We start from the raw sequence: 14386 nt of genomic DNA on the forward strand, positions 1-14386 counted from the left end.
GTCATTAGAGAAAAGTGCAGGGTCATGCACCAAGCGAAGAGCCCTTCACCTGAAAATGGCCAACAAGAAGAAAGACCTGGATGCGATGGTCACTGCCTACCACAAAGCAATTCTGTCATAGCACTGAAAGATGACGTTTAGTATCTGGTGAGACATTTCCAGTTGAGACAGTGAAGCACTAATGCCCGTGTATGTGTCAGTCCTGGCAGCTCCTTGCAGCTCACACCTTTCTGGTCCACCATGTTGAAAGAGAGACAGGAACGTGTATGGGAAATGGCAACCAGAAAATGGAGAGGGACAGGGACCCTAAAGCCCCTGGGCTTTCCCAGGCAGACAAAACCCCAGCTGAGAAGACAGGGTGATTTCTCTCTCCACACATATCAAGAGAGACAACACCAAGGAGGTGAAAGAGCTAATATAGTTGACGAATAAGAGCTGACACAAGGGCAAGCAAGTGCAAACCGGTCTCAGATAAACACTGGCAGGACGTGGGACAGAAACTTTTAAGCATCTGAGAAGTGATATGCTGGAAAGGCTTCCAAATAGGTGCCTGGGAACAAAATCCTCACTCGTTCAAAGGGAGGATTTAAACACGACTGATACCAGTGTACCACCACAGGACCTAATGAGATCAGCCCAACACCTCTGAGAAACAGACAGAGGCTTTGAGGTCTGATGTGAGACCAGGTGTTATGGGCACTGTTCCCCAGCCTGTGTGCAGGGACCTACATCTGACCTAGCCAACCTTTGGAACCGATGAGGAGAAGGGGATGTCTGGGCCATCATTATCTGGTTCTCAACTGATTTTGGAGTTGGTTGGGAAGGTTTTGTCTCCCTTGCAGGCTCCTGCCTGCAGCCACCACCCTGACTCAGTTCAGCGATCACCCACCAAGGTTTTCCTTCTTGCTGCATTTGCTGTAGCTGTTTTCCAAAGAGCTGAATCCCAAACCCACAAGCAACCACAAGCAGGGAGGTTTTTTTCCTCCTTATTTTCTTCGAGGCAGGTGAGACAAATACTTTTCAGCAGATATTCCTGAGCATTTATTTCCTCCTGTCTCTGTCCCTTCTTGCCTTCACCTTGATTTACCTCTTAACCTCCTTCCTTGATGAGATTGGCTGAGGTTGCAGGAAAGAGAAGTTGTCAGATGAGCCTGTCTCCAACCCATGGGATTTTCCTCCTCAGGGGAGCCAGGTTCAGCAGTCCCAGGAGTGGTGCTGCCATGGGACCGAGTAATGGCTTGGGGCTGGAAGATGCCTGCAACAAGCTGTGGGTTTGTTATCTTGTCATGTCCCATGTACAGGACAGTCATCAGTCTGCATCTTCATCACCCCTGGTATGACAGTCTGCGTGACGCCTGCCTAGAAAGCAGTCACAGGGTGGGAAATGAGTGACTGAGTATCAGCTCTGTTGGGCCAGACCTAGTGGTGACAATGACAACCAGATTGAACATAAGCCCAGTTACTCTCCTGGTGAGCACAGAAAATCAGCTCTGGGAGCTGTGTTCAGGTTGGACATTAAGAAAGTCTTCACTGGGAGGGTGGTGCAGCCCAGGGACAGGCCACCAGAGAGGTGGGGGATATTCATCCTTGGAGGTTTTTCAAGACTTGGTCACATAAAACTACAGCCATCCTGGTCTAGTGTTAGCAGGAGACTGGCCTAGAGACCTCCAGAGGTCCTGTCCCACTGGAGAGGGCAGGAGCATCTCTAGGTCCAAGCATGTTAAGGCTGTGCTGGAGCTTCTTCCTTGTGGTGTCCTGCAGACTCCACAAAGCTAAACTGATGGCAATAACAGAGCTAGACTTGCCCCTTGGCCTCCATCCCATCCGTGTGGGAAACGCAAGGTGGCGAGCCACTGCATGGAGATGTTAAATCCCAGCGCAGGAACTCAGCACCCCACAGAAGATGTCAAAATGAGAAACTCTTATTTTAAAAATGAGAAAAGCAAGGCATGGACAGCCAAAAGGAGCAACCCAAGGGCTCAGGGCATGCTCCCCGTATCTGCCCAGCGACACGGCATCAGGCCAGGGTGCGAGCGGAGGTGTGGGGCCACAGCTCGCCCCTCGGCTGCACCGTCCCAACTTGCTCTTCTCCAGAGATGCCTGGGCATGTTCCTGGTGAAAGTTTGCTCCAGGGACTGCTCCTTGGATGCATGGGGCTACACCTGGCACCATCCTCCAACGCTGGGCTTGCAGCATGTCCCCGGGACTGGGACAACAGGCTTGCTGCTCTCGCATGGGCTGGGGGGGGTCACAAGAAGCCCTGAGGACGCCCAGGGTGAAATGCTTGGTGACACAGAGACACCGTGAGGTTTGATCCTGCTTTGTGCACTGATTCAGGTGCAGGCAGAGCCCTGCCACACTGCAGCACCCAGTCTTTGCTGTAGCATCGCTGCGCATTGCAGCGTCCCGCATCCGTGCCCAAAACGTACCTGCGGCTGCAGCTCGCTGATCCGCCGGCCGGGATGGTCCGAGGAGATCTCTGCCTACTGTCTCCCGCCGGAGCCCCGTGGTGCTGGACCACATCTCAGCCCTGCAGATGCTGCAAAACATCTCCGTCTCTCCCGCCCGGGGCTGCTCATCCCCTGTAGGAGGGTCCTGAGCCTGGAGCATCCCGTCGGCTCTTAGCACGGCTCAGCACTCCAAACACACCAGCCACGGGGACAGGGGCTGACGTTAAAGCCCTTAACCCAGGCACTTTGCACGGAGCTGCCCCGTGGGAGCAGACGTCAGGCTGATCCGTGCTGCTGGGGCCCAGGGTGGGCTGGCCCGGCTTGCGGGAGCTTCGTGAATTTTTGGGGTCCCACCTGGACCTGCTGTCAGAGGAGATGGCATTTTCCCTTTTGATCATGATCGCCATTACCAGATCACACCTAAGAATATTCTGAGGTGGACAGATTAAATTTGGGAGGTTCCCATCCTCCTTTTATCCTCTTCCGTCCCGTGCGCAAGTGCAAACGTCCCTGGCAGAGGTTTAGTTAGAAACAAGCACTGGGGAGCACTTTTCCTCCCCACTGCACCGAATTAACACGCGAGACTCCCTGCCCCAGGACAGGATGGAAACCAAAAGGGATAAATGGCTTAAAAAAGGGGTTTAGAGGAATTCATGGAATACAATCCATCCAGGATCCTTTTACACAGCTGCTGCTTTCCAGGAGGGAGTCCCCCAGCCCATGAACATGCCCTAAGTCCTTCGCTCCTACACACCGAACCCCATCATCCGCCTGAGCTCTCCCACCAAACATCCCCATCGCCCCTACCAGGGGGGGCAGGACCCCCAAATCCCCCCCCAGCCTGGCGTGTTCAGCATCGCCCGGCCCCACGGAGATGCCCCAGTTCTGCGCCTCTGTTTATGATTACACGTTGAGGTATCCCAGTTAGCCAGTTTTTAATTAGCATGTGTCATGTTGATTTTATATCATTTTAATTTCCTAATCAACGTGTCGTGTGGTACCAAGTCAAACATCTTACAGAAACCAAAGTCTACTGCACGTTCAGTGCCAGGGCTGGGAGGTATTTGGGGAATCTAATATCCTAACGCAGTTAGGGCCAGAAAAAAACCCCCAAACCCCGACGCTAATATAATCATCAAATTGCAAAGGATGATAAATACCATGAAAGAAAATATGCAATGTGAGCGGGCAAAAAGATTTCTCATAGAAAGCCAACGCTACCCCCTCTCTGCCTATCATCTCTGCTCTGCCCTCCAGAGCCCTAATTGCTGCTCAGGATTACTTTCCCCATCTGCAAACCTAGATGTAATCAATGAGAGCAAGGCGGCGACTTCTTCAAACCCAGGCTTGGGTTTAATCATGCTTGTTTATGGCAGAAACCAATTAAAATAGCCACCAAATTAGGCAAAAGTCAGCTTTAGCTCACGGCGTGGCAACGCAACACGGGGCGCAGGAGCCAGTGCTCATTAAGGGGTCGTTTCCCCGTGGGACAAGAAGTCAATCCGGGTGTTTCAGTAGGAAACTTTTGCCGCTTGTACAAAAGGGATGTTGAATTTTGTCTTTTATGGGATTTAGGATTATCTTTCTGGGGAGGCGAAGGCAAAGGCAGCGCCTTCGCAGCGATGCACACAGCCACAGGCGCTTATTTAAACAGTTATATGCGGTATTGTTTAATAGAAGTTACAATAGGATAAATGTACAGTCGAAATCAACATGCTAATTTCTAACGCAATTTAACCTGTAAACCATGCAGTCCATTTTTTAATCAGTCCATCTCTTTTTTTTTTCTTTTAATCAGTAGCTCTGCTAGTGAGTTTTAAGGAAAAAAAAAGAAGTTCCCTTTAAAGTTAAACCTAATTTACTAAATTTTCCCCTTATTGTGCAACGACTTGTGCAAAAAAAGCTGTTTTCATCACATTAGTTTACAAAATCACGTCCTTCCCCCCCAACAGAAAAAAAAAAAAAAAGAGAAAAGGCAACACAAGCAGCCGGTGGCCAGGGAGGGATGGGGCTGGGGCCGTGGGTGCGTTTTCATGTCAAAATAAAATCAGAGGGATGAGCCAAGGCAGAAAGCGACTCCGTGCAGACTGGATTGCGGAAGCTTTGACCCCGAGCTGCCCGCGGAGGTTTTGGGGTGCTGCCCCCCGAGCCGGAGGAGCTGCAGGTGGGATGGATGGTGCCTCTGGCCAAAGGTCCCCCAGCCCGGCCCCGAGGACCCAGCGCGGCCCCGGGGCCAGGAGAGGAGCTTGAGACCAGAGCAGCAGCAGCAGCTTTAGCGATGAAGCACATCAACCCGTCCCCAGGTCCCAGCCTGAGCCCCCCCACTCCAGCCGCCGTTTTTGGGGTGAATCCCGCCCAGAACATCGTGTATTTGGGTCGCTTCCCTCAAACGCACAACTTTCCCAGTTAACAGCAGAGACGGGCTCATCTTGAAGTCATTTGCGATGAGATTTATTTGTGAGCCGGATTCCCTTCGAGCTCCCCAGCAGTGTGATAAACACCGGAGTCGCGCTGGGAGGGGGGGACGGACACATGGGGTTTCTGGGCACCCATAGGAAATGGGGTGCAGAGACCCCCCGCATCCCCGCAGCATCTGGGGATGGGATCGAGCCAGGGCATTAGAGGATGCTCCAAACCACGTGATGCTCAAAAAACCTCACCAAACCCAGCCCAGAATTAAAAGGAAAAGCCAAGCGGAGATGTGGCGGAGAGGTAGGAAACAACCGAGGGCAAAGACGTCTCCGCCCAGGGTTGAAGGGATGCTGGAGGGACACCTACCACAAACCTCCCTCACCTGCCACTTCCCATCGTCGCTGCCTCGGGGGGGGAAGGATTTTACCCTAAAAACAGCATCAGTGCGGGATGTGCCGACAGCAGCCGATGCCATCGGAGCGGTCCCGGCTCCATCTCAGCCCCCACTTTCCACGCTGCCTCCCAGCATCTTCCAAACAGTTTGGGGCCAGCATGCGAACGCCCACGCCTTCTGCCCAAACATCCATTTTCACAGCAGCACAAAATCAGCCAATTTTTAAGAAAACAAACCCAAACCAGCCCCTCGAACAAAGCACCAGCCAGCTTCTCCCCCACACCCCCCATCAGAGCCTGGAGTTGGGGTTGGATGTAGAACAAAGTGCAAAATTAGTAAGAGCATCTGACTTGAACCCCAGCCCCAGGAATAAAAAAACCACCAGAAAAATCTCCTCCTCTCTCTCGCACACCCGCTGATGTCTAACGGAGACCACCCCCCTAATGCACAGCTACGCTCTGGGCTGCAAGTTAGCGCATTAGAGACCTTACATAAAATTATTCCCAACCCCTGGGCTGCCTGCACAACCCCCGGAGATTATAAAGAAGATAACATCAGCAGATGCTTCTCAGGAAGCCAAACTTGTCCTTTTTGTTAATTTTTTTTTTTTTCTCCCCACTGGTGCTGAAATGTTTGCTGGGTGGGAGGAGTGGGGGGGATAACCCAGTCTTTTCTACAGCCACTGCCTAAAAAAAAAACGAACTAAGGAAGGTTCACTGTATGTACACGGAGGTGTTAATGACAGCATTATTGGTTTTGGGGGTTGCAAATCTTGATTACAGCAGAGTTCTGTCCCTGTTTCCCACCCCCCTTATAAATTTATAGCAACAGCCTTTCCCTCATAAGCAATACCATCCGTATCGGAGGATACCAATCATTAGTAAGAGATTTAGAGGGGATTTTAAATGCCTTCCAGGGCTTTTAAGCAATCTGTTTAAAAGATTAATTTTATTTTGAAGGGATGGAACTGCATCTCTTGGAACAAAAAGTTAATTAGGACCAGAGCACCAAAATGCTATTTTTCATCCCGTTCTGTGACTTGCGGTTAGGCGCTTGACCTCCCGAAATCAGAAACTCGCTGAATCTCTCCCTTGGCCGAGCTTGACTTTCCCAGCAGCAAGTCCTGAGCGCCAGAAGCCAGTTTGCGGGATTTCAGTCCCGGCCTCTCTGAGCAGAGCTTAAAGGAGCAAGGAAATCCATCCCGGGCAGGCACGGCAGCGTCGTGCCGCTCCTCTTTTAACTAAAGCTCAGTGGAGATGGGAAAAAGAGCCCAGATGTGGGATGGGGAAGGCTGGGAGCTGGCTGGAGCTTCTGAAACAAGGTCTTGCCCCAAGACCCAGCTGCCTTGGGGTTTTTACGTGGGCACCCCTTGTGCAATGCAATATAGGGGTCGCCCCTTGGGGGAAAAAAATGGAGTTTCAAGGTGGTGGCAGGAGCTGGATGCTTTTTTCTGCTCGCACTGTCGGCAGCACAAAGCCCCTTCCCCGTGTCTCGGGGACCGGAGGCGATGCTGCCCGGCAGTGCCTGCTCCTCCTCCCTTCATGCCGCACCTAGCACGCAGGAGAGAAAAATCATCCTGGCTGCAAAGCACCGCCTCGCCCGGCAGCAAAGCCAGCGGCTGACAAAAGCGATTAAAAATTGTGTTTGACAGTCTATCCTCCCCCTAATAAAAACTGGAAATGCCAGAGTGCCTTATTTGTCATGCTTGCCGATGCTCAGTGACGCCGTTGCCAGCATCTGTAGCAGCTTGATTCCGAAGGATTTTAAAGTGCTTGTTACTGTTCACTGGTCCTTAACTGCAATGCCCTGTGGATTGAAGCTTCCCCTGTTACTGCCACCACCAAGTAGCTGCGGTTTTTCTTTCGATCTCCATCCTCTGGGTAGGAGCTCGGGTCTGATGCTTGAACCAGCCGATCCCGCTTGCTTTTGCCAACCCCTTCCACACTCTTGTCCCCACGTCTCTGCCAGGGCGGCACTGCCGAGGGATGAGGAGGAGGAGGAATAAAGTTCCCCGTGGTCCTGCGGCTCGTGGGTGGAGGGCTGAGGGCTCTCCCATCGCTGCCAGGACCATAAGGATGGGTCTGCTTCCTTTCCCCAGCAATTCAGTGAGGAAGAGTTTCCTATCAGAGTCCAGCAAGATGGGCAGTTTTTCCTTCTTGGTTGTGCAGGATTTGGGATGCCAAGATCGAGCTGTGGATCCCCTGGGGCTCACGGGGGCCGTGGCGAAGCCCCCAGGCTGGTTCACGCTCAGGTCCAGCATTTTGGAGAGCAGGAAAAAAATTGCCAGTGGGGAGTGGACCGAGTTCATTTTCACTTTTCCCTCTGCAAGCCTTTGCTGGGTCGCATGTAGATGTATCTGCGATGATGATCCCTTTCTGGGCACGCTAAAACCAACTTTCATTCAGCTGCTCCTTTTTTCCTCTATCCTTCTTACATGTACTTCAACGAGGCGTTAAGAAGAAAGTAACTTCTGATCCCCCCAGCCAAAACCAAGGAACCGTAAAGCCAAGTTTGGCTTTTCCCTCCTATTAATGAAAATAATCCACTGGTCCTCGTGGCTGGAGACTGCTGGGACAGAACAGCCCCAGAAGGTCGCTGCTGACAACGGGCCTATTTACTGTCAGGGTTAATTAACACGTACCCTTATCAAAAATAAAATAATTAAAAAAAGTATTGCTGAGGAACAAGGAGGGAAGATAAAGCACCATCCCCTTCACGCATCCAGAGCTCGAGTGTCAGAAGAGCTCCCCAGGCGAGAAACACAGAGCGAAAAGTGCGTGCGGCCAGAGAGCAAAGGGACTGAACGCGCCAAAACCGTGCTGCTGCCCTGCTGCAAGCGCCACGCGGTGACGTTCGAACCAGTCCCGGCCCTGCGTAGCTTCGGGATCCCGCGCCGAGGGAGGGGAAGGAGAAGGAAGCAGAGCACCCCTCCGCTTCCAGAAGCGCTCTGAGGGCTGAGAGCACCCACCGCCTGCCAACGAGGGCAGGAAATGGGCACGGCTCGTGCCCGTGCTGCAGCAGCACCGTCAGGGCCGTAACACCCACCAGGAAGATTTTAATTCCCTTTAACATCAGGGTTTGGGAGGTGGGGGAACAGGCCGGCTACGCTTTCACCTGCAGTAATTAGAGTCACAAGGGTAACGAGAAGATAAGGGTGAAAGTCCCCTCTCTCTGTATCCTGAACCCTGGGGTTCAAGTCCTGTTGGTAGCATTACCGTCCTCCCCGAAAGCTGTCTGGATTTCAGCGGAGGACGTTTGGGCACCTCCAGAGCAGAGAGGGGAATTTTGTCCGTAGGCACTTCTGAGCCGGGGTGAGGGATGAGCGATGCTGCTCTACGGAGCATCTCCTGCTGCCTCCACTTCGGGGACCTCCAGGAGCTTCCTTCTCATCGTCGTGGGCAGCGGTGGGTTTGCAGGGCTGTTCTTCGCGCGGCGCCAGCCAGAGCTCACGGGAAGCAGAGGGACTTTACCCCACTGCACCGTATCAGGAGGAAAGACAGGACCCCAGCATGGAAGAGAGGTGGAAGGAGAGGAAAAACCCCTGAACGGAGTGTCCTGGACACCAGGAGAGCCCGGTGAGCATCCCTCCTCTCCTGCTACCCGACCGTGCAGGAGGCCAGCAGCAGCATCCCAGCACCAGACCAGCGCCGCAGGACACTCTGCCAGGTTGCCTTCTGGCTCTCCCTTTCCAAATCTAATTAACGAGGCAGCTCTTGAAGCCCTTCTACATTCAGCGCAGGTCCCAAAGACACCGGCAGGTCCTAGAGATGGAGCTGAGGGGTGGCAGACACGCGGGAAGGGGTTGCAGCTCCAGCGATCTGCAGCCTCAGGTGGAAATCAGCCCTTCCACGAAATAGAGGAGAAAAGTTGGGAAAACAGTTTGCCTCTTTTCTGACCTAAATCCAGTACCCAAGCTGGCAAAACAAGCCAACGGGTGACCCTCTTTCTAAACGTCTGCTCCTTTTACCGGAGGCCATGAGAAGAACCCGAAACCACGACTCCTCCCTATATTTTTTGTTTTCAATTCGTTCTGCAACTGAATAAGTTAACAAAAGGAAGTCAGACCGATTCTTTCAATTTGGCTTATTAAAAAAAAAAAAAAAAAAAAAAAAAGAAAATAGTCTGGGTGTGAACTTCTCTCTCAGGCTTCAGGATTTACCGTCACTTTATAAACCCCTGAAAATCGGAGTTTATAATAGGAGACTCCTGACACCACCTTACAAGCAGTGCCACCTATTTTCCCCGGGATTGTTTAACAAGGAACATTTTGTCATCAGGGTAGGTTTCATGAATACTATACAGGTGAATAAAAAAATACATATATTCTCTTTGAACAAGAATCCCAAGTCCAGGCATGTGGAAGGCTGCGGTGCAGGGACCGGCGCGGGCAGGAGGTCCCCGAGTCCCTCACGAGTGATGGCTGTTGATCAGGCTGCGGAGCTGCTTGGCCACGGTGTCTATCAGCTTCTGCTTGTCCCTCTCGTTTTTCCGAAACTGGGCAAAAACGTTGTTTTTTCTGCTCGTGTCTCTCATCCTGCGCAGAGCAGAAACAGGTTATGGCACAGGTATCGCTGCTCAACGAAGGAACTGCATGTAAAGCGCCCGTATTCAGGCTCTGACAGCGAGAGATGACTGCATCTAAAGGCTCTACCCCCGTTTTTATCCCGTATTTGTGCAAAGGTGGGCGTACCAAGCCATGTGCAGGCTTTACGCAGTTTGCATTTTTGCTTTAAACCCCGCAAACAGCAATCGATGTCACCAAAGGGTCTATCTCTAATGCCAAAATGCACAAAACCCTGAAGCTCCTCGTTCGCCCCTTCCAAAGAGTTTTCGCTACGTCCCCACGTCACCTTCTGAAGTGGTAAATGACGAGACTGTAATATTAGGGGGAAATTCAAAAATTAACATCGAATCCACAGCACTAAGGCTTCTGATTTGAAATGGTGCATTGCATGCGGCCAAGAGATGCAGCTTTTGTGGCAGCCAGAAAGGTTTGGAGTTGTAAGCTTGAAATATTATACAATATTATATAATATAATTTATATTAAAGGAAGGAATCCAGCACTGGTTTCCTCAATTTAAAAATCTTCCTGAGATTTGTATTTTTAACAAAAATTTACATTTAACACACGAAGCAGCGTACTGATCTCCACGACTTCCCCAAAAAGCCAGAGACAAGAAGAGCGGGTGGTGGGGTGGGACCTGAAGGCGAAGCTGGTGCAGCTCCATCTCTCTCCTCCATGCAAAGCCAGGGGTTCATGCACGCTTGCATTTGCGGAGACGTATTTTGGGGTGGGGGGGGGTATCAGGTCTTATTGCACGCTCCAAGCGTGAGCTTTACGCAGGCAGGGCATGTGCTGGGAAGAGAAACCACCCCACAAGGGTCAACCCTTCAACAGCTCCTGAAGGTACCAGGCTCCCAACATCCAACCTGCTGGTTCTCAGCCGGCAACCGCTCTTTTGTAATACCACAATTTGTAAATTATTTTCTCGGTAAATCAGATCTGGCAGAGGCAGATGGCTTTGGATGAGTCACACAAGCCTGTGTTTTCAGTTTTGGGGACCTAAATGAAGCATTAAAGTGACTGGGACGCAGCGCTGCTTGTCCCTGGGAAGTTGGCACTTTATCAAAGCGGGGGGGGGTTGAGTTAACCGAGCACAAATCAAATCTCTTGAAACTCATTTAACCGATTAAAAAAAAAAATCTAAGGTTTTTCATGCTTCAATCTTCCTAAACAGAGCCAAAGGGAATCTGAAATGTTCCCAAAAACATCCAGCTTGGAACTGGAAACAAGGATAACAACTTTATCCCAAAGGCTAATTTGCTAAAGTTATAAGTGCCCAAAGACACAGGATTACAACCGAGCTGCTTTCCCAACAGTAACAAGATAGCTTGGAGCACTTTTATTCAGCAAAATAAGCATTATTTTTTTTCTTTCTCTATTTTTTGTAACCAAAGCGGGTTGCCAGCTGCTCCGCCGCAAGAACCAGGGAGCGATCGCACCGACGGAAAGCGGGGTTTTCCAGTCACACAGGTTAGAGGTCTCAGTATCCTGAATTTTGGAAATAACCACCTTCCCGTGGGACACCCATTCCTCCGGCAGTGCTGTACGGCTCCAGCGGGTCTCAAAGCGCTTTACCAGGAGGGCTGAGAGCTCTGTTTCTATTTCACAGGCTAGGGGGGGACTGCCAGCAAACCTGTACCTTCAGGAACCTCCACCCAGAGCTGCACCCATCCCTCTCCATCGCTGCCTGCCGCAGTTACCCCCAGGTAACGCACGGGGAATTTACAGCAGAGCATCCTCTGCCCCAACTGCCCTCTCATCCTGGGCATCCTCGGAGCCGTCTCTGATCCCGTGGGACGTGGTCAGGTCCATGAAATGTTTTTGAAGTAGCGCACGTTGCATACAAGAAAACCTTTGCAGGTGTTTGAATGATTAGAAAGGAGTTGCATGGGTAAAGCTACTGGCTTGGGATGAAAAAGCAGTCAGAGCACTGATCCCACACCAAACCCGGGTAGGTGGGTCTGTTAAACTGGGGACGAGTGTCTGCGGGGGGTGGGAGCTGCCGGTACCTTCAGACATCACGTGAAGGTAGAGGCACTAAGCTATTAAGTATTATTAATGAATTAAGATGCCTACAGGACATGAAACCCTGCAGAATTTGGGTGCTGTGCCAGGGACCAGGCAGTGTCGGGATCGGCTGCATCCTTGGGAGAGGCTGAGCTTGCAGACCTGCTCGAGGAGACCACGGCGGCTCCGGTCCTGCCATCGGAGCCCTGCAGACAGACACCAAGCCAACACAACGTGGTCGGTGTCAAAGGCGTTCAGAAACGCCAGGCTGCTTCTTTTCCAGCATTTGGCTACAGGAAGCACCCGGTCCCTGATCTACTGGTGCATCCAGACCAAGAATATCAGGTTTGAAAGAGGGAGGCAATGCTTTCAAGCAGCTGAGCAGCTCTTTGGAGGACGGACACTCCTACTTCTTTAAGCATGTGTCTGCACAGCCCTGGGACAACCGAGCCCAGTTTTGTAACGTGGTCCCTGTGCATTAGCGCAAGAATTAGAAGTAAGAGGAGGGGAAAGAGAGAGCTCAGCGCTGTCCCCAGCCCTGTCAACAAACACCACCTTCAATAGAGCCAAGCTTTGTTTAAATTAATCTATAAGAAAAAAAAAGCAACAGAGTAAAAGCTCCTCTTTTAGCTCTAATTAGTGCATTTGAGACGATAAAGTTACCGGAGGGAACCGTTTCAAAGACAGCTTGCATTTAGATCATTTAGTGCTCCATTTAAATCAAACAATAAAGTCACTGCAAGGTGAGGGTAAAAGCCCAAGCAAGCAGCATACTTACACTCGTGATATCCTACGAGAGATGTGTGATTAGGAAAAGAGATAATGATGAAAACAGGTTACAAAATGAACCAGCGGATCAGAATTTCACGTCGCCTTGTCGGCAAAGCTCGGCTGCCTACGGAGAGGGCTGGGGAGGTGGGCTCGGAGCGCGGAGGGGGGGTGGATGTGCCTGAAGCTACGGCCAGGTCAGCGCAGAGTCTTGGGGGAGCTGGAGCTGGTGGATGATGCACAGAGACTCCCCAAAGGGCCTGAAGCCCAAGCAGGGACAGGGCAGAGCCCGCCGGAGCATGCAGGCGATGCCACGCAGGCGATGCCACGCCACGAGGATGCGGGAGACGCAAGCGCCAACCCGGTGACTCCACCGGGGCTGCCTCCGGAAAGCAAATCGGTATGTGAAGCTTGCCCTTCAAATGAGATCCCTTTCGGGAGAAGGCTGGCAAGCTGAGCTGGGCTTTGTGGCTTTTTAATAACAGCACCGAGCACGGATGCTGCGCGCTCCAGTACCACCTGGGGAACAGGGCCGGGAGCATGGAGCTGCCCTCCTGCTCTCCCACCGCCTTCCCAGCAACTGCCGCGGATCCCAGCCGACTGCCTGCTCCCGATTCCCGGGCTCTTCCAGCTGCTTCATGTCCAAGCTCTCAGGTTTTTGATAGCTCTTTAGTTTACCTTTTTAGTGGTAGCTCTGAATATACCTCACGCTTTTGCGTCATGGATGTCGGGTTGCGAATATGTTGTGAGCAACACAGCATATTACACAACGCACAGAAATACGTATGTAAAACCAATGCTACGATGTATAAAAGTGCTTTACGCCCAGCAACTACCTAAGGTTAGTCCCCGTGTGCCATATTGATAACATCTGGATGTCAGGAGCTGCGGTGAAATCAGCTGTTCTCTTGCGCGCTTCTGTGGACCACAGATAACACAGATGCAACTCCAAAGCTCGGAAGCACACCAGGGTCGGTCTTCTGAAAGCGCAGCCCCAACTCTAAACTGGTCAACTCCTCCTCTGCAAGCAACAGGGAGAGGTACTCCAAACCCCAACCCAAACTCCTCCTCAGGGTCTGATTTCACGGTAAACCTAACCCAACCGAACTGCAACTCGCTCATCCTGCCTGCTCCTCCACGCGAGACTTAGCAGTGGAGTGCCCACGGCATGAGCTGCTTGGAACGTTACTACCGATGATTAAACCGTCCTTGTCCCCACCCACGAGTTTTACTTTTTCTTCCAATTCTCCTCCCCATCCCACCGGGAGGAAGGAGTGAGCGAGCGGCCGCATGGTGCTCAGCTGCTGGCTGGGGCTAAACCACGACAAGGTCTACCAGAGAAAGTGTCATCTGGGCCACCTCCTACCAGGGGCAGGCCGGGTGACTGGTGGCACTTCTCTCCCACATGCCAGAGGAGTTAGAAGCGAAGCAAATCCCATGCTTTGGGTCTGCAGCAAACTCACGGGCTTTCCCTCCTTGCTGCTGGCTTGCAGGACCGGCACAAGCCACCTCGCGGTGCTTCAGGAGGGATCCCAAAGCCCCCGGCACGTCCCGGCACTGCTCCTCGGCACAGCCCCAGGGCTTGGGCTGAAGCTGTGCAAAGCACAGGAACTGCAGGCTTCAAAGGGGCTGAAATTCAGCCTTATCGAAGAGCGTGTCCTCACAGAGAGCAAGCCTTGGAGCATGCAGCCACCTAAACACACTGTCCCTGTCCCCTAGCCGGGCTTTTAGCACTTGATCCCCTCCACGGATCCAACAGAAGGGAGATACACGTGGCTGCAGGCTAGCAA

General features: G+C 52.0%; 1 protein-coding gene across 5 annotated transcripts in view; it reads right to left on the reverse strand.

The window, feature by feature from the left end:
- Window positions 1-4095: 4095 nt before the first annotated feature.
- Window positions 4096-14386, reverse strand: part of EXOC6B (exocyst complex component 6B) — a 306176-nt gene continuing 295885 nt past the window's right edge. For all 5 annotated transcript variants that reach the window (XM_054824526.1, XM_054824524.1, XM_054824525.1 and 2 more), the window contains one exon: window positions 4096-9790. In XM_054824526.1, coding sequence (XP_054680501.1) covers window positions 9664-9790 — 127 coding nt within the window. In that variant the 3' untranslated portion in view covers window positions 4096-9663. The remainder of the gene's footprint in view (window positions 9791-14386) is intronic.

This window comes from Grus americana, chromosome 4, assembly GCF_028858705.1.
Source record: "Grus americana isolate bGruAme1 chromosome 4, bGruAme1.mat, whole genome shotgun sequence".
Lineage (NCBI taxonomy): Eukaryota > Metazoa > Chordata > Aves > Gruiformes > Gruidae > Grus > Grus americana.